This window comes from Pan paniscus, chromosome 23 (assembly GCF_029289425.2).
Source record: "Pan paniscus chromosome 23, NHGRI_mPanPan1-v2.0_pri, whole genome shotgun sequence".
Lineage (NCBI taxonomy): Eukaryota > Metazoa > Chordata > Mammalia > Primates > Hominidae > Pan > Pan paniscus.
Genome location: NC_085927.1, coordinates 51,973,463 through 51,991,356, shown reverse-complemented (window position 1 = coordinate 51,991,356; position 17,894 = coordinate 51,973,463). Strand labels below are relative to the sequence as shown.

The following is a 17,894-nucleotide window of genomic DNA, read 5'->3' as shown; positions in this document are numbered from 1 at the left end:
GTACAGGAAGCACGATTGGTGGATTGTATGGTAAGAGTAAGTCTAGTTTTGTAAGAAATTGCCAAACTGTCTGGATCACCTGAGGTCAGGAGTTTGAGACCAGCCTGGCCAACATGGTGAAACCCTGTCTCTACTAAAAATACAAAAATCAGCCAGGCATGGTGGCTCACGCCTGCAGTCCCAGCTAAACGGGAGGCTGAGGTGGGAGGATTGCTTGAACGCAGGAGGCAAAGGTTCCAGTGAGCTGAGATCATCGTGCCACTGCACTCCTAGCCTGGGTGACAGAGTGAGTGAGACTCTGTCTCAAAAAAAAAAAAAAAATTGAAAAAAGGAAAAGAAATTGCCAAACTTTCTTCCAAAGTGTCTGTACCATTTTGTACTCCCACCAGCAATGAATGAGAGTTCCTGATGCTCCACATCCTTGCCAGCATTTGGTGTTGTCAGTGTTCTGGATTTAAGCCATTCTAATAGGTGTGTATATAGCCATTTATTTTTTTAATACTTATAAAGTTTTTAAATTGTGGTTAAAAAAATGTACCATCATAACAGTCACAGTACAGTTTAGTGGGAAATGTGTTCAGATTGTTGTGCAACCAATCTCCAGAATTTTTCATTTTATAAAACTGAAGCTTTACCCATTAAACTGCCCCCATGCAGGCTGGCCCTGCCCCTGGAGCTTTCCATTTCTGTTTCTAGGGTACAAGCAGCCCTCGATACCCACGGGCTCCGCATCCACAAATTCAACCACACATCAAAGATAACTTGAGAAAGTATAACAACTAAAAATACAAATAAGAGCAGTACAGTATAGCAACTATTTATGTAGCATTTACACTGTATTAGGCATTATAAATAATCTAGAGATGATTTAAAGTATACAGGAGCATTTGCATAGGTATACTATGCCATTTTACATAAGGAACCTGAGCATCCTTGGATTTTGGTATTTACTGGGGGTCCTGGCACCAATCCCCTCCAGGATACCCAGACACAACTATTCCACTGCCCATAACCCCGTCCCCTTGCAGCTGTGGAAACGCAGAGGTGCTGCTCTGAAGGCAGACAGACCCCACCACTCAGCACTCTTGAGTCGGACCCAGCAGAAACCCGTCCCATGGGAGGAGCTGGGAATTGGAGGGTCTCTCCCAGTAGCATTGCTGTGCCTGGCAGGGGGAAGGGCAAGAACAAGCAAAATGCTCCAACTTTACTACCCTTCCCAGTGCAGTCCCTCCCTGGCTCTGCACTAGCTGGCATTGCAGCATCCTAACTAGTTTCTAGAATTCTCACGATGTTTTGGTCTCCTATAGCTTTAACATTGAGCTCTCTAGGAGAACGAGAGCCCGGAGTTTCCTAGTCTACCACTTGCTGACATATTTTCACACCATCTCACTTGGCAACGTCCATAGGGCCTGCCAGGGCACAGTGCACTTTTTACCATGACACAGCAGTACCACTGTTCAGGGAAGGCAGGTTGGATCTGTTTCCTAAAAATAATAAATCCCAGAAACATCTATACTGACCATTAATAGAATGTAATGTCCAAACAGTATAGAATAGTAGCTCAGCATACACATTGGATGTGGACTCCTAACACCACTGTGTGACTTGAACCTTGTTATGTGATCTCTGAGCCTCAGTCTCTGTGCCTTGGGGACCATAAAACCACCTCCTTAGGGGGCTGTGGGAGGATTAATGAGCTGGAGCACACACAGTCTGACCAGCAGTTTCTGGCACATAAGTGCCCGATCAGTGGGAGCCACAGGTGCACAATGATTGGAAGAGGCCACAGGCATTGTTATTGAATGTTTTCCTCATGCTGCCATATCTTGTATTACAGGCCTCTGGCTGGTAAGGAGGGCACTCGAGAGGACACTGCCCACATTGCAGGCATGCCTGTCCCTGCCCTTCACACCCCCATCATGATTCATGATGACTGCTTGGGGAGGGCCTGACACCTCAAAAGGCCAAGAGTGCATACAGGTAATGTATAAAGGGCCACCATGTAACAAGCACCCAGACCATCCTGCTGTCCCTGCACCTTGATTCTCTCACAGTCCCAGGTAGAACGGTGCTGCCACGTAGGACAGGAACATTCATTCAGCTGAGGCCAGTTTGGGAGACCACAAGCCAGATCTGAGAAGTCCCCAGATAGGCATGGGTCTTGCTCTCTTTGTCAGTTGAGTGGCTTCAAAACTTCTGTTGGGCCAGGTGGCTCATGCCTCTATTTCCAACACTTTGGGAGGCCAAGGCAGGAGGATCACTTGAAGTCAGGAGTTCAAGACCAGCGTGGGCAACATAGTGAGAACCCATCTCAACAAAAAAATTAGCCGAGCGTAATGATGTGCACCTGTAGTTCCAGCTACTCGGGACACTAAAATAGGATCTCTTGATTGAGCACAGGAGTTTGAGTGAGCTATGATCACAGCTCTGCACTCCAGCCTGGGCAACAGAGCAAGATCTTGTCTCTAAAAATATATATATTTTTTTTAAATTTTAAATAAACTGTTCTCCCTGCCTTTTGTTCCCCAGATCCAGTCTTCATCCAGACCTGAAAAGACCCAGGCTCCAGCTGCTGGCCTCCTGCTGCCCCTCAGGCCACCTGCACAGGAAATTCCAGGGGTGGGTTGGTCCCACTGCCAGTGCCGTGGCCTACAGTGCTAGGCAGCCCCTCAGTCAGCTAGACAAAGTTCTCCATGAATCCTTCCCAGAAAGTCCTGTTCCAGCCTGGGACAACGTCCCCATGGACCCTCATGGCACTCCTGGCTTGTCATGTCAGCTATGTTACCTTCCTACTCCCCGTGGTCATCATTACGTTGGGGCATTGACTCACAGCCTTACCACCATGCTCCCAGTACACAGCTCAGCACCCAGTACAATCCATACCTCCAACTTGGGTGGAGCTCCCGTGCCAGGCCACCTCTCGCCCACCACCCTAATCTGGGTAGGCAACTAGAGCGAGCAGGGGCAAGGACCTCTGCAGCAGCCCATACCCGCCCTGGCCTGACCCTGCACCCACTGGCAGCACAGTCAACACAGCAGGTTGGCTCACAGCAGAAGGCAAAGGCCATCATCAGCTCCCTTTATAAGGGAACGGTCATGCACTGGGTGTGCTGAGAGTGTCCTGCCTGGTCCTCTGTGCCTGGTGGGGTGGAGGTGCCAGGTGTGTCCAGAGGAGCCCAATGGGCAGTGAGGCAGCCATGGGGCTGGATGCACTGGTGCCCCTGGCAGTGACAGTGGCCATCTTCCTGCTCCTGGTGGACCTGATGCACCGGCACCAACGCTGGACTGCACACTACCCGCCAGGCCCCCTGCCACTGCCCGGGCTGGGCAACTTGCTGCATGTGGACTTCCAGAACATATACACCTTCAACCAGGTGAGGGAGGAGGTCCTGAGGATCCCCCACCACCAGCAAACATGGGTGGTGGGTGGAGCCACAGTCTGGACCAGAAGCCAGGCTGAGAAGGGGAAGCAGATTTCAGGGACTTCTTGGGGGAGGGCATTTATGCATGGCATGAAAGATGGGATTTTCCAAAGGCCAAGGAAGAGTAGGGCAAGGGCCTGGAGGTGGAGCTGGACTTGGCAGTGGGCGTGCAAGCCCATTGGGCAGCATATGTTAGGAGCACAAAGTCCCTTCTGCTGACACCAGAAGGAAAGGCCTTGGGAATGGAAGACGAGTCAGGGTCCTGTGTGCCGTTTAAATCAGGAAATCAGGCTGTGCGTGGTGGCTCACGCCTATAATCCCAGCACTTAAGGAAGCCAAGGTGGGCGGATCACCTGAGGTCAGGGGTTCCAGATGAGTCTGGCCAACATGGCAAAAACCCGTCTCTACTAAACATACAAAAAATGAGCTGGGCACAGTGGTGCATGCCTGTAATCCCAGCTACTTGGGAGGCTGAGGCAGGAGAATTGCTTGAACCTAGGAGGCAGAGGTTGTAGTGAGTGGAGATTGTGCCATTGCCTTGCAACCTCGGTGACACAGCCAGACAATGTCTAAATAAACGAATAAGAAATCAGGCCGGGCACGGTGGCTCACGCCTGTAATCCCAGCACTTTGGGAGGCTAAGGCGGGCGGATCATGAGGTTAGGAGATCGAGACCATCCTGGCTAACACGATGAAACCCGTCTCTACTAAAAATACAAAAATTAGCGGGGCGCGGTGGTGGGCACCTGTAATCCCAGCTACATGGGAGGCTGAGGCAGGAGAATTGCTTGAACCCGGGAGGTGGAGGTTGCAGTGAGCCAAGATCGTGCCATTGCGCTCCAGCCTGGGTGACAGAGCCAGACATGGTCTAAATAAATGAGTAAGTTAGAAATCAAGGATGAAGGGATATAGTGGACCCGGTTCAAACCTTTTGCACTGTGGGTCCTCGGGCCTCACTGCTCACCAGCATGGACCATCATCTGGGAATGGGATGCTAACTGGGGCCTCTCGGCAATTTTGGTGACTCTTGCAAGGTCATACCTGGGTGACGCATCCAAACTGAGTTCCTCCATCACAGAAGGTGTGACCCCACCCCCGCCCCAGGATCAGGAGGCTGGGTCTCCTCCTTCCACCTGCTCACTCCTGGTAGCCCCGAGGGTCGTCCAAGGTTCAAATAGGACTAGGACCTGCAGTCTGGGGGGACCCTGGCCTGACGGAGGCCCTGACCCAACGGAGGCCCTGACCCTCCCTCTACAGCTGCAGCACCGCTTTGGGGACGTGTTCAGCCTGCAGCTGGCCTGGACGCCGGTGGTCGTGCTCAATGGGCTGGCGGCCGTGCGTGAGGCGCTGGTGACCTGCGGCGAGGACACCGCCGACCGCCCGCCTGCGCCCATCTACCAGGTCCTGGGCGTCGGGCCGCGCTCCCAAGGCAAGCGGCGGTGGGGGACAGAGACTGCGTTTCCGTGGGTCCTGGGTGGGCGGTGACCGTAGCCCAAGCTGGGCTGAGAGGGCGCGGGGTTGTGGACTTGGGACACACAGAAAGGCCAGCGAGTGGGTTGGGGACAGCGAGCCAGGAAACCACTTCCACTGGGGAGGTGCGAGTCTGTGGGCGGGAGGAGGAGGGGCTTGTGAGTGGGCGGGGCAACTGCCGAGACCCACCAGGAACCGGGTGGGCGGAGCTGGCGCCTTTCCCAGCTGGAAGCGGGTGTCTAGAAGCCGGGATGGACTCTGCTGTGGGCTCAGTATGGGCGGGGCGGGACGGGCGGGATCTTCCCTGAGTGGAAAGGCAGTCAGGGTCGGAAGAGCCAAGGTGGGGCCAAGACCCAAGCAAGGTGAGTGAGCAAAGAGCAGGCCCTGTGCCCAGCTGGACAGGGCCAGGGACTGCGGGAGACCAGGAAAAGCCCAGGGTTGGAGTGGGCGGCGGAGGGCGGGGCCAAGGCCTCCATGACCACGCCCATGTGTCCGTCCCGCCCCCAGGGGTGATCCTGGCACGCTACGGACACGCGTGGCGCGAGCAGAGGCGCTTCTCCGTGTCCACCTTGCGCAACTTGGGCCTGGGCAAGAAGTGCTGGAGCAGTGGGTGACCGAGGAGGCCGCCTGCCTCTGTGCCGCCTTCGCCGACCAAGCCAGTGGGTGATGGGCAGAGGGGCACAAAGCGGGAACTGGGAAGGTGGAGGACTGGGAAAGCGACCCCTGACCCGCATCTCCCGCCCCCAGGACGCCCCTTTCGCCCCAACGGCCTCCTGAACAAAGCGGCGAGCAACGTGATCGCCTCCCTCACCTGCGGGCGCCGCTTCGAGTACGACGACCCTCGCTTCCTCAGGCTACTGGACCTAGCTCAGGAGGGATTGAAGGAGGAGCTGGGCTTTCTGCGAGAGATGTGGAGCGAGGGACCGCAGGGTCTCTGCAGGGCGAGCTCCTGAGAGGTGCCGGGACTGCAGCCGGACCTCCAAGGAGCAGGGTTTGCATAGAGTGGTTTGGGAAAGGACATTCCAGAAGAGCTCACTGCTAGAGGAAGGGCCTTGAGGAGGAGGAGACATCTCAGATACGGTCGTGGGAGAGGTGTGCCCGGGTCAGGGGGCACCAAGAAAGGCCAAGGACCCTGTGTCTCCTGTCCACATTGGAGATTTTGATTTTTAGGTTTCTCCTCTGGCAGCCCAGGGCAAGGAGAGAGGGTGGAGACTGGCACTTGGGGAGGTCAGTGGTGGGGACAGGCAGGCCCTGGGTCTTCCCTGGAGGCAGCTGGGGCCTGAGACTGGTCCAGGTGAACGCAGAGCACAGGAGGGATTGAGACCCCGTTCTGTGTCAGCTGTAGATGCTGAATGTTGTCCCCCTCCTCCTGCGCATCCCAGGGCTGGCTGGCAAGGTCCTACGCTCCCAAAAGGCTTTCCTGACCCAGCTGGATGAGCTGCTGACCGAGCACAGAATGATCTGGGACCCAGCCCAGCCACCCGGAGACCTGACTGAGGCCTTCCTGGCAGAGATGGAGAAGGTGAGAGCGGCTGACACGGTGGGGACCAGGGGTGGTGGGTTGAGCGTCCGGGAGGAATGAGGCAGGCAAAAGGTGGGTCCATTGGATCACTTGGCAAGTGGCACCTGGGCTGACAGGTGCAGAATGGGAGGTCATTTGGGGGCTTTCCCGCTCTGTCCCCTGAGTACCCTCTCAGCCCTGCTCAGGCCAAGGGGAACCCTGAGAGCAGCTTCAATGATGAGAACCTGCGCATGGTGGTGGCTGACCTGTTCCTTGCCGGGATGGTGACCACCTCGGTCACGCTGGCCTGGGGCCTCCTGCTCATGATCCTACACCCGGATGTGCAGCGTGAGCCCAGCTGGGGCCCAGTGCAGGGGGCAAGGGAGGAAGGGTACAGGTGGGGGCCCCTGAGCTTAGCTGGGACACCCGGGACTCCAAGCACAGGCTTGGCCAGGTTCCTGTAAGCCTAACCTCCTCCAACACAGGAGGCAGGAGAGTGTCAGGGCTGGTCCCCTGGGTGCTGACCCATTGTGGGGACGCATGTCTGTCCAGGCCGTGTCCAACAGATCGACAACGTGATAGGGCAGGTGCGGTGACCAGAGATGGGTGACCAGGCTCGCATGCCCTGCACCACTGCCGTGATTCACGAGGTGCAGCGCTTTGGGGACATCGTCCCCCTGGGTGTGACCCATATGACATCCCGTGACATCGAAGTACAGGGCTTCCGCATCCCTAAGGTAGGCCTGGCACCCTCCTCACCCCAGCTCAGCACCAGCCCCTGGTGATAGCCCCGGCATGGCCACTGCCAGGTGGGTCCAGTCTAGGAACCCTGGCCACCCAGTCCTCAATGCCACCACATCGACTGTCCCAGCCTGGGTGTGGGGTCCAGAGTATAGGCAGGGCTGGTCTGTCCATCCAGAGCCCCAGTCTAGTGGGGAAGGCAGACCAGGACCTGCCAGAATGTTGGAGGACCCCAATACTTATAGGGAGAGGGGGCAGCATGGGCACCCCCAGGAGGTGTGACTGCGCCCTGCCATGGGGTCGGAGAGGGTGCTCTGGAGCTTCTCGGGCACAGGACTAGTTGACAGAGTCCAGCTGTGTGCCAGGCAGTGTGTGTCCCCTGTGTGCTTGGGGGTCCCAGCATCCTAGAGCCCAGTCCCCACTCTCACCCTGCATCTCCTGCCCAGGGGATGATGCTCTTCACCAACCTGTCATCGGTGCTGAAGGATGAGGCCGTCTGGGAGAAGCCCTTCCACTTCCACCCCGAACACTTCCTGGATGCCCAGGGCCACTTTGTGAAGCCAGAGGCCTTCCTGCCTTTCTCAGCAGGTGCCTGTGGGGAGCCCGGCTCCCTGTCCCCATCCGTGGAGTCTTGCAGGGGTATCACCCAGGAGCCAGGCTCACTGACGCCCCTCCCCTCCCCACAGGCCGCCGCGCATGCCTCGGGGAGCCCCTGGCCCGCATGGAGCTCTTCCTCTTCTTCACCTCCCTGCTGCAGCACTTCAGCTTCTCGGTGCCCACCGGACAGCCCCGGCCCAGCCACTCTCGTGTCGTCGGCTTTCTGGTGACCCCATCCCCCTATGAGCTTTGTGCTGTGCCCCGCTAGAGTTGGGCATCAAGCCCCCAACTTGCTCCTCAGCTGGGACCCTCTTGTACAATAAATTAGTCTAGTGGCTCCCACTTGGTTTCTGTATCCAGTCTGGGCCCCTGCCAAGGTCCTGGTTGTGTTGGGTCGTCAGTCACCTGCCTGATGTCAGTGCTCACCCCTCACCCCTCACCTCATTCATTCATTTTTTTTTTTTTTTTTTTTTTTGAGATGGAGCCTACTCTATCATCCAGGCTGGAGTGCAGTGGTGTAATCTCAGCTCACTGCAACCTCCACCTCCAGAGTTCAAGCGATTCTCGTGCCTCAGCTTCCTGAGTAGCTGGGATTACAGGCACCCGGTACCACCCCCGGCTCATTTTTGTCTTTTTAGTAGTGATGGGTTTCGCCATGTTGGCCAGTCTGCTTTCAAACTCCTGACCTCACGTGACCACCAGCCTCAGCCTCCCAAAGTGCTGGGATTACAGGCGTGAGCCACCGAGACCAGCCTCACCTCATTCACTCTTACCTGGACACCTGACTTTACTTGAGATACAGGCATAGTGATTCTCAGCAGGAAACAGCCTGCCCCCACGTCACGCCCAGAGACCCATCACTGGCTGCCTGGCTTGGTGACAAAGTCCATGCGTAAGTCTTGGCTGGGGTGGATATGAATAGGCATATGCCAAGAATCAACCCATTCCCTGGCTAGGGTGGGAGACTGTGTTGTGCTCCCCCAGACCACCCTCAGGTTCAGTGATTTCTAGAAGGTCTCACAGCCCTAGAAAAGCTGTTATTCTCCCTGTTAACGGTTTATTACAGAGAAGGGTACAGATTAAAGTCAGCAAAGATGAAAGGCACAGGGACCAGAGTCCAGAATGACCAGGCCGAGGCTGCAGCTCTCTTTCCTGGTGGACTCCTACAGGCAGTGCTTAATTCTCCCCCAACAGTAAGTGAGGCAGCAGAGAGCCCTGCCAGCCACGGAAGCTCACCTGGGCCTTGGTGTCCATGGTTTTTGTTGGGAGTTGGTCATCCTAGGCTTGAGCCCCCGCAGCATGGCTGACCTCAGTTACTCAGTCTCCAGCCCCTCCTGAAGTCAGACGGATACAGGCCTGACGGCCCCACCCTCGATCACATTGTTGGCATAAACTGTGTTGCACGGTCCAAGGCCCTAGCTATGTACAAAGACACTATTTCAGGCAGGACATTCCAAGGCCTTAGCAGATATCTCCCAGCCTCCTGTCAAGAGTCAGTTTGGACTCTTGGTCCAGTGGCTTGCATTGTGCAAGGAATGACTTCCCCACTTTTTACTACACAGGCCACCCCTCCTGGCTCTAACAGCAAAATGATATTAGTTTGAGCATCTCTGTGTGTGTGTGTGTGTGTGTGTGTGTGTGTGTGTGTGTGTTTTCTTGAGACAGGGTCTTGCTCTGTCACCGAGGCTGGAGTGCAGTGATGCCATCAGGGCTCACTGCAGCCTTGACTTCCTGGGTTCAAGCAATCCTCCCATCTCAGCCTCCCTAGTAGCTGGGACTGCAGGCACATGCCACCATGCTTTGTTAATTTTTGTATTTTTTGTAGAGACGGAGTTTCACCATGTTGGCCAGGCTGCTTTCGAACTCCTTATCTCAGGTCATCTGACTGCCTCAGCCCCCCAGAGTGCTGGGATTACAGGTGTAAGCTACTGTGCCCAGCCAAATTTCCTTCCTAATTTCTTCATTGAACTACTGGTCATTCCGGACCATACTGTTTAATTTTCACGTGTATGTATAGTTTCCAGAATTCCTCTTGTTGTTGATTTCCACTTTTATTCTGTTGTGGTCAGAGAAGATGCTTGATATTATTTTAACATTTGTAATGTTTTAAGACTTGCTTTGTGACCTAACATATGGTGTATCCTTGAGAATGATCCATGTGCTGAGGAGAAGAATGTGTATTCTGCAGACTTTAGACGAAGTGTTCTATAAATATCTAGTAGGTCCATTTGTTCTGTAGTGCAGATTAAGTCTAATGTTTTCTTATTGGGTTTCCATCTGGGACACCCGTCCAATGCTGAATGTGGGGTGTTGACGTCTTTAGCTGTTATTGCATTAAGGTCTCTCTTTGGCTCTAATAACATTTGCTTTACGTGCTCCAGTGTTGTGTGCATATGTATTTACAATTGTTATATTCTGTTGCTGGATGACCTTCTTTGTCTCCTCTTACAGTTTTTTTGGTGGTTGTTGTTTGTTTGTTTTGTTTTGGAGACGGAGTCTCGCTCTGTCACCCAGGCTGGAGTGCAGTGGCACGATCTTGGCTCACTGCAAGCTTCGCCTCCCAGGTTGACGCCATTCTCCTGCCTCAGCCTCCTGAGTAGCTGGGACTACAGGCGCCCGCCACCACGCCTGGCTAATTTTTTGTATTTTTAGTAGAGACGGGGTTTCACCATGTTAGCCAGGATAGTCTCAATCTCCCGACCTCGTGATCCGCCCGTCTCAGCCTCCCAAAGTGCTGGAATTACAGGAGTGAGCCACCACACCCGGCCTCCTCTTACAGTTTTTGTTTTAAAATCTGTTTTGTCTAAGTATTGCTACTCCTGCTCTTTTTTGTTTTCCATTGGCATGGAGTATCTTTTTCCATCCCTTTATTTTCAGTCTATGTGTATCTTTACAGGTGAAGTGTGTTTCTTCTAGACAAAAGAGCATTGAGCTTTGCTTTTTCATCCATTCAGCCACTCTGTGTCTTTGTATTGGAGAGTTTAGTCCATTTACATTCAATGTTATTATTGCTAAGCAGGGACTTACTCCTGCTATTTTGTTATTTCTTTTCTCACTGTTTTGTGGTCTTCTCTTTTTTTTTTTTTTTTTTTTTGTTTCTTGTTTTCCTTTTAATGAAGGTGATTTTCTCTGGTGGTATGATTTAATTTCTTGCTTTTTTGTGTGTGTGTATCCATTGTGTGTTTTTTCTTCTTTTCTTTTTGAGACACAGTCTCACTTATTGTGTGCTTTTTGATTTGAGGTTGCTGTGAGGCTTGCAAATATTATCTTATAACTCATTATTTTAAACGGATGACAACACTGATTGCGTAAACAAACATAAAGCAAAAAGAAGACTAATAAAAACTCTACACTGTAAGTTCATCTTAGTGCTTTTTAACTTTTTGTTGTTTCTCTGTCTTTTTTTGTTTTTGAGATAAAGTCTTGCTCTGTTGCCCAGGCTAGAGTGCAGTGGCACGATCTCAGCTCACTGTAACCTCCACTTCCCAGGTTCAACCGATTCTCCTGCCTCAGCCTCCTGGGTAGCAGGCGCCCACCACCATGCCCAGCTAAATTTTTTGTATTTTTAGTAGAGATGGGGTTTCACCATGTTGGCCAGGCTTGTCTCGAACTCCTGCCCTCAGGTGATCCACCCACCTCAGCCTTACAAAGTGCTGGGATTACCTGCGTGAGCCACCGGGTCCGGCCTCTTTATGTCTTACTGTACTGTCTGTCTTGAAAAGTACTTATTATTTTTGATTGGTTCATCATTTAGTCTAATTAAAATAAGAGTAGTTTAGACACCACAATTACAGTATTATAATACTCTGTTTTTCTGTGTGCTTACTATTACCAGTGAGTTTTGTACCTTTAGATGATTTCTTCTTGCTCATTAATATCCTTTTTTTTTCAGATTGAAAAACTCCCTTTAGCATTTGTTGTGGGATATAGGTCTGGTGTTGATGAAATCTCGCAGCTTTTGTTTGTCTGGGAAGGTCTTTATTTCTCCTTCCTGTTGGAAGGACATTTTTGCCAGATATGTTATTCTAGGCTAAAAGTTTTTTTTCCTTCAGCAGTTTAAATATGTCATGCCACTCCCCCCGGCCTGTAACGTTTCCACTGGAAAGGTGGCTGCCCCATGTCATGTATTGGAGCTCTACTGCATGTTATTTGTTTCTTTTCTCTTGCTGCTTTTAGGATCCTTTCTTTATCCTTGACCTTTGGGAGTTTAATTATCAGATGCCTTGAGGTCGTCTTCTTTGGGTTAAATCTGCTTGATGTTCTATGAACTTCTTGTACAAAAAATCAGCCAGGCATGGTGGCGGGCACCTGTAATCCCAGCTACTTGGGAGGCTGAGGCAGGAGAATCGCTTGAACCCTGGAGGTGGAGGTTGCAGTGAGCCGAGATCGCATCATTGCACTCCCACCAGGGCGACAGAGCAAAACTCTGTCTCAAAAAAAAAATTATTTGGGCTCAGTGGTGCCTGTAGTCCCAGCTACTTGGGAGGCAGGAGGTCCACTTGATGTTGAGATTGCAGTGAGCCGTGATCCTGCCACTGCACTCCGGCCCGGGCAACAGAGTGAGACCCTGTCTAAAGAAAAAATAAAAATAAAAAAGCAACATATCCTAAATAAAGGATCCTCCATAACGTTTCCACCAGATTTCTAATCAGAAACATGGAGGCCAGAAAGCAGTGGAGAATGACGACCCTCAGGCAGCCCTGGAGGATGCTGTCACAGGCTGGGGCAAGGGCCTTCAGGCTACCAACTGGGAGCTCTGGGAACAGCCCTGTTGCAAACAAGAAGCCATGGCCCGGCCAGAGCCCAGAATGTGGGCTGAGCTGGGATCCACGTGACAGCTTTGAGGCTCACTGGGAGCAGCCTCTGGACAGGAGAGGTCCCATCCAGGAAACCTCGGGCATGGCTGGGAAGTGGGGTACTTGGTGCCGGGTCTGTATGTGTGTGTGACTGGTGTGTGGGAGACAGAATGTGTGCCCTGAGTGTCAGTGTGAGTCTGTGTATGTGTGAATATTGTCTTTGTGTGGGTGATTTTCTGCATGTGTAATCGTGTCCCTGCAAGTGTGAACAAGTGGACAAGTGTCTGGGAGTGGACAAGAGATCTGTGCACCATCAGGTGTGTGCATAGCGTCTGTGCATGTCAAGAGTGCAAGGTGAAGTGAAGGGACCAGGCCCATGATGCCACTCATCATCAGGAGCTCTAAGGCCCCAGGTAAGTGCCAGTGACAGATAAGGGTGCTGAAGGTCACTCTGGAGTGGGCAGGTGGGGGTAGGGAAAGGGCAAGGCCATGTTCTGGAGGAGGGGTTGTGACTACATTAGGGTGTATGAGCCTAGCTGGGAGGTGGATGGCCGGGTCCGCTGAGACCCTGGTTATCCCAGAAGCCTGTGCGGGCTTGGGGAGCTTGGAGTGGGGAGAGAGGGGGTGACTTCTCCGACCAGGCCTTTCTACCACCCTACCCTGGGTAAGGGCCTGGAGCAGGAAGCAGCGGCAAGGACCTCTGGAGCAGCCCATACCCGCCCTGGCCTGACTCTGCCACTGGCAGCACAGTCAACACAGCAGGCTGGCTCACAGCAGAGGGCGAAGGCCATCATCAGCTCCCTTTATAAGGGAAGGGTCACGCGCTTGGTGTGCTGAGAGTGTCCTGCCTGGTCCTCTGTGCCTGGTGGGGTGGGGGTGCCAGGTGTGTCCAGAGGAGCCCATTTGGTAGTGAGGCAGGTATGGGGCTAGAAGCACTGGTGCCCCTGGCCGTGATAGTGACCATCTTCCTGCTCCTGGTGGACCTCATGCACCGGCGCCAACGCTGGGCTGCACGCTACCCACCAGGCCCCCTGCCACTGCCCGGGCTGGGCAACCTGCTGCATGTGGACTTCCAGAACACACCATACTGCTTCGACCAGGTGAGGGAGGAGGTCCTGGAGGGTGGCAGAGGTGCTGAGGCTCCCCTACCAGAAGCAAACATGGATGGTGGGTGAAACCACAGGCTGCACCAGAAGCCAGGCTGAGAAGGGGAAGCAGGTTTGGGGGACTTCCTGGGGAAGGGCATTTATACATGGCATGAAGGACTGGATTTTCCAAAGGCCAAGGAAGACTAGGGCAAGGGCCTCGAGGTGGAGCTGGACTTGGCAGTGGGCGTGCAAGCCCATTGGGCAGCATATGTTATGGAGCACAAAGTCCCTTCTGCTGACACCAGAAGGAAAGGCCTTGGGAATGGAAGATGAGTTAGTCCTGAGTGCCGTTTAAATCACGAAATCGAGGATGAAGGGGGTGCAGTGACCCGGTTCAAACCTTTTGCACTGTGGGTCCTCGGGCCTCACTGCTCACCGGCATGGACCATCATCTGGGAATGGGATGCTAACTGGGGCCTCTCGGCCATTTTGGTGACTCTTGCAAGGTCATACCTGGGTGACGCATCCAAACTGAGTTCCTCCATCACAGAAGGTGTGACCCCCACCCCCGCCCCAGGATCAGGAGGCTGGGTCTCCTCCTTCCACCTGCTCACTCCTGGTAGCCCCGGGGGTCGTCCAAGGTTCAAATAGGACTAGGACCTGTAGTCTGGGGGGATCCTGGCTTGACAGAGGCCCTGACCCTCCCTCTGCAGTTGCGGCGCCGCTTCGGGGACGTGTTCAGCCTGCAGCTGGCCTGGACGCCGGTGGTCGTGCTCAATGGGCTGGCGGCCGTGCGCGAGGCGATGGTGACCCGCGGCGAGGACACCGCCGACCGCCCGCCTGCGCCCATCTACCAGGTCCTGGGCTTCGGGCCGCGTTCCCAAGGCAAGCAGCGGTGGAGACAGAGACCGCGTTTCCGTGGGCCCCGGGTGGACAGTGACCGTAGCCCAAGCAGCGCCGACAGGGCGTGGGGTCCTGGACGTGAAACAGAGATAAAGGCCAGCGAGTGGGCTGAGGACAGTGGGCCAGGAAACCACCTGCACGGGGGAGGTGCGAGTCTGTGGGCTGGGAGGGGGCGGGGCTACTGCCCAGACCCGCCAGAAGCCCGGTGGGCGAGGCTGACCGTCGAAGTGGCGGTGGCGGGGACCGCGCCTATGCTGCGGGCTCAGTGTGGGCGGGACGGGCGGGATCTTCCCTGAGTGGAAAGGTGGTCAGGGTGGGTAGAGACGAGGTGGGGCCAAACCCCGCCCCAGGCAGGGGAGCAATGTGGGTGAGCAAAGAGCGGGCCCTGTGCCCAGCTGGACCGGGCTAGGGACTGCGGGAGACCTTGTGGAGCGCCAGGGTTGGAGTGGGTGGCGGAGGGTGGGGCCAAGGCCTTCATGGCAACGCCCACGTGTCCGTCCCGCCCCCAGGGGTGATCCTGGCACGCTACGGGCCCGCGTGGCGCGAGCAGAGGCGCTTCTCCGTGTCCACCTTGCGCAATTTGGGCCTGGGCAAGAAGTCGCTGGAGCAGTGGGTGACCGAGGAGGCCGCCTGCCTTTGTGCCGCCTTCGCCGACGAAGCCGGTGGGTGATGGGCAGAAGGGCACAAAGCGGGAACTGGGAAGGTGGGGGACGGGGAAGGCGGGGGACGGGGAAGGCGACCCCTGACCCGCATCTCCCGCCCCCAGGACGCCCCTTTCGCCCCAACGGCCTCCTGGACAAAGCCGTGAGCAACGTGATCGCCTCCCTCACCTGCGGGCGCCGCTTCGAGTACGACGACCCTCGCTTCCTCAGGCTGCTGGACCTAGCTCAGGAGGGACTGAAGGAGGAGTCGGGCTTCCTGCGCGAGGTGCGGAGCGAGAGACCGAGGAGTCTCTGCAGGGCGAGCTCCTGAGAGGTGCCGGGGCTGGACTGGGGCCTCCGAAGGGCAGGATTTGCATAGAAGGGTTTGGGAAAGGACATTCCAGGAGACCCCACTGTAAGAAGGGCCTGGAGGAGGAGGGGACATCTCAGACATGGTCGTGGGAGAGGTGTGCCCGGGTCAGGGGGCACCAGGAGAGGCCAAGGACTCTGTACCCCCGTCCACGTTGGAGATTTCGATTTTAGGTTTCTCCTCTGGGCAAGGAGAGAGGGTGGAGGCTGGCACTTGGGGAGGGACTTGGGGAGGTCAGTGGTGGGGACAGGCAGGCCCTGGGTGTTCCTGGAGATGGCTGGGGCCTGAGACTGGTCCAGGTGAACGCAGAGCACAGGAGGGATTGAGACCCCATTCTGTCTGGTGTAGGTGCTGAATGCCGTCCCCGTACTCCTGCACATCCCAGCGCTGGCTGGCAAGGTCCTACGCTTCCAAAAGGCTTTCCTGACCCAGCTGGATGAGCTGCTAACTGAGCACAGGATGACCTGGGACCCAGCCCAGCCCCCCCGAGACCTGACTGAGGTCTTCCTGGCAGAGATGGAGAAGGTGAGAGCGGCTGCCACGGTGAGGGGCAAGGGTGGTGGGTTGAGTGTCCCAGGAGGAATGAGGGGAGGCTGGGCAAAAGGTTGGGCCAGTGCATCACCCGGCGAGCCGCATCTGGGCTGACAGGTGCAGAATTGGAGGTCATTTGGGGGCTACCCCGTTCTATCCCTTGAGTATCCTCTCGGCCCTGCTCAGGCCAAGGGGAACCCTGAGAGCAGCTTCAATGATGAGAACCTGCGCATGGTGGTGGCTGACCTGTTCCTTGCCGGGATGGTGACCACCTCGGTCACGCTGGCCTGGGGCCTCCTGCTCATGATCCTACATCCGGATGTGCAGCGTGAGCCCAGCTGGGGCCCAAGGCAGGGACTGAGGGAGGAAGGGTACAGGTGGGGGCCCCTGGGCTTAGCTGGGACACCCGGGGCTTCCAGCACAGGCGTGGCCTGGCTCCTGTAAGCCTAACTTCCTCCAACACAGGAGGAAGGAGAGTGTCAGGGCTGGTCCCCTGGGTGCTGACCCATTGTGGGGACGCATGTCTGTCCAGGCCGTGTCCAACAGGAGATCGACGACGTGATGGGGCAGGTGCGGCGACCAGAGATGGGTGACCAGGCTCGCATGCCCTACACCACTGCCGTGATTCACGAGGTGCAGCGCTTTGGGGACATCGTCCCCCTGGGTGTGACCCATATGACATCCCGTGACATCGAAGTACAGGGCTTCCGCATCCCTAAGGTAGGCCTGGCACCCTCCTCACCCCAGCTCAGCATCAGCCCCAGTGGTAGCCCCAGCATGGCCACTGCCAGGTGGGCCCACTCTAGGAACCCTGGCCACCTAGTCCTCAATGCCACCACACTGACTGTCCCCGCTTGGGTGAGGGGTCCAGAGTATAGGCAGGGCTGGCCTGTCCATCCAGAACCCCCATCTAGTGGGGAAGACAAATCAGGACCTGCCAGAATGTTGGAGGACCCAACGCCTGCAGGGAGAGGGGGCAGTGTGGGTGCCTCTGAGAGGTGTGACTGCGCCCTGCTGTGGGGTCGGAGAGGGTACTGTGGAGCTTCTCGGGCGCAGGACTAGTTGACAGAGTCCAGCTGTGTGCCAGGCAGTGTGTGTCCCCCATGTGTTTGGTGGCAGGGGTCCTAGCATCCTAGAGCCCAGTCCCCACTCTCACCCTGCATCTCCTGCCCAGGGAACGACACTCATCACCAACCTGTCATCGGTGCTGAAGGATGAGGCCGTCTGGGAGAAGCCCTTCCACTTCCACCCCGAACACTTCCTGGATGCCCAGGGCCACTTTGTGAAGCCGGAGGCCTTCCTGCCTTTCTCAGCAGGTGCCTGTGGGGAGCCCGGCTCCCTGTCCCCTTCCGTGGAGTCTTGCAGGGGTATCACCCAGGAGGCCAGGTTCACTGACGCCCCTCCCCTCCCCACAGGCCGCCGCGCATGCCTCGGGGAGCCCCTGGCCCGCATGGAGCTCTTCCTCTTCTTCACCTCCCTGCTGCAGCACTTCAGCTTCTCTGTGGCCGCCGGACAGCCCCGGCCCAGCCACTCTCGTGTCGTCAGCTTTCTGGTGACCCCATCCCCCTACGAGCTTTTTGCTGTGCCCCGCTAGAATGGGGTACCTAGTCCCCAGCCTGCTCCCTAGCCAGGGGCCCTGATGTACAATAAAGCAATGTGGTAGTTCCAACTCGGGTCCCCTGCCCACGCCCTCGTTGGGATCATCCTCCTCAGGGCAACCCCACCCCTGCCTCATTCCTGCTTACCCCACCGCCTGGCCGCATTTGAGACAGGGGTACGTTGAGGCTGAGCAGATGTCAGTTACCCTTGCCCATAATCCCATGTCCCCCACTGA

At 55.7% G+C, this 17,894-nt stretch overlaps 1 protein-coding gene and 1 pseudogene across 2 annotated transcripts; both read left to right on the top strand.

Annotated features, from left to right (window-relative positions):
• The first annotated feature begins 2,532 nt into the window (after nt 1-2,532).
• Nucleotides 2,533-8,007, top strand: LOC100994607 (cytochrome P450 2D6-like; annotated as a pseudogene).
• A 491-nt stretch (nt 8,008-8,498) lies between these two features.
• Nucleotides 8,499-17,661, top strand: LOC100969627 (cytochrome P450 2D6). Of its 2 annotated transcripts, XM_034949304.3 has the most exons (10): nt 8,499-8,623; nt 12,372-13,627; nt 14,329-14,500; nt 15,028-15,180; nt 15,285-15,445; nt 15,878-16,054; nt 16,247-16,388; nt 16,593-16,780; nt 17,235-17,376; nt 17,476-17,661. In XM_034949304.3, the coding sequence occupies exons 2-10, from the start codon at nt 13,448-13,450 to the stop codon at nt 17,652-17,654; spliced, it is 1,494 nt and encodes a 497-aa protein (XP_034805195.3). In that variant the 5' UTR covers nt 8,499-8,623; nt 12,372-13,447; the 3' UTR covers nt 17,655-17,661. The 2 variants fall into 2 exon arrangements, with proteins under 2 accessions (XP_034805195.3, XP_063459403.1); XM_063603333.1 differs by lacking the exons at nt 8,499-8,623; nt 12,372-13,627 and having other exon boundaries at nt 14,127-14,665.
• The last annotated feature ends 233 nt before the right edge of the window (nt 17,662-17,894 follow it).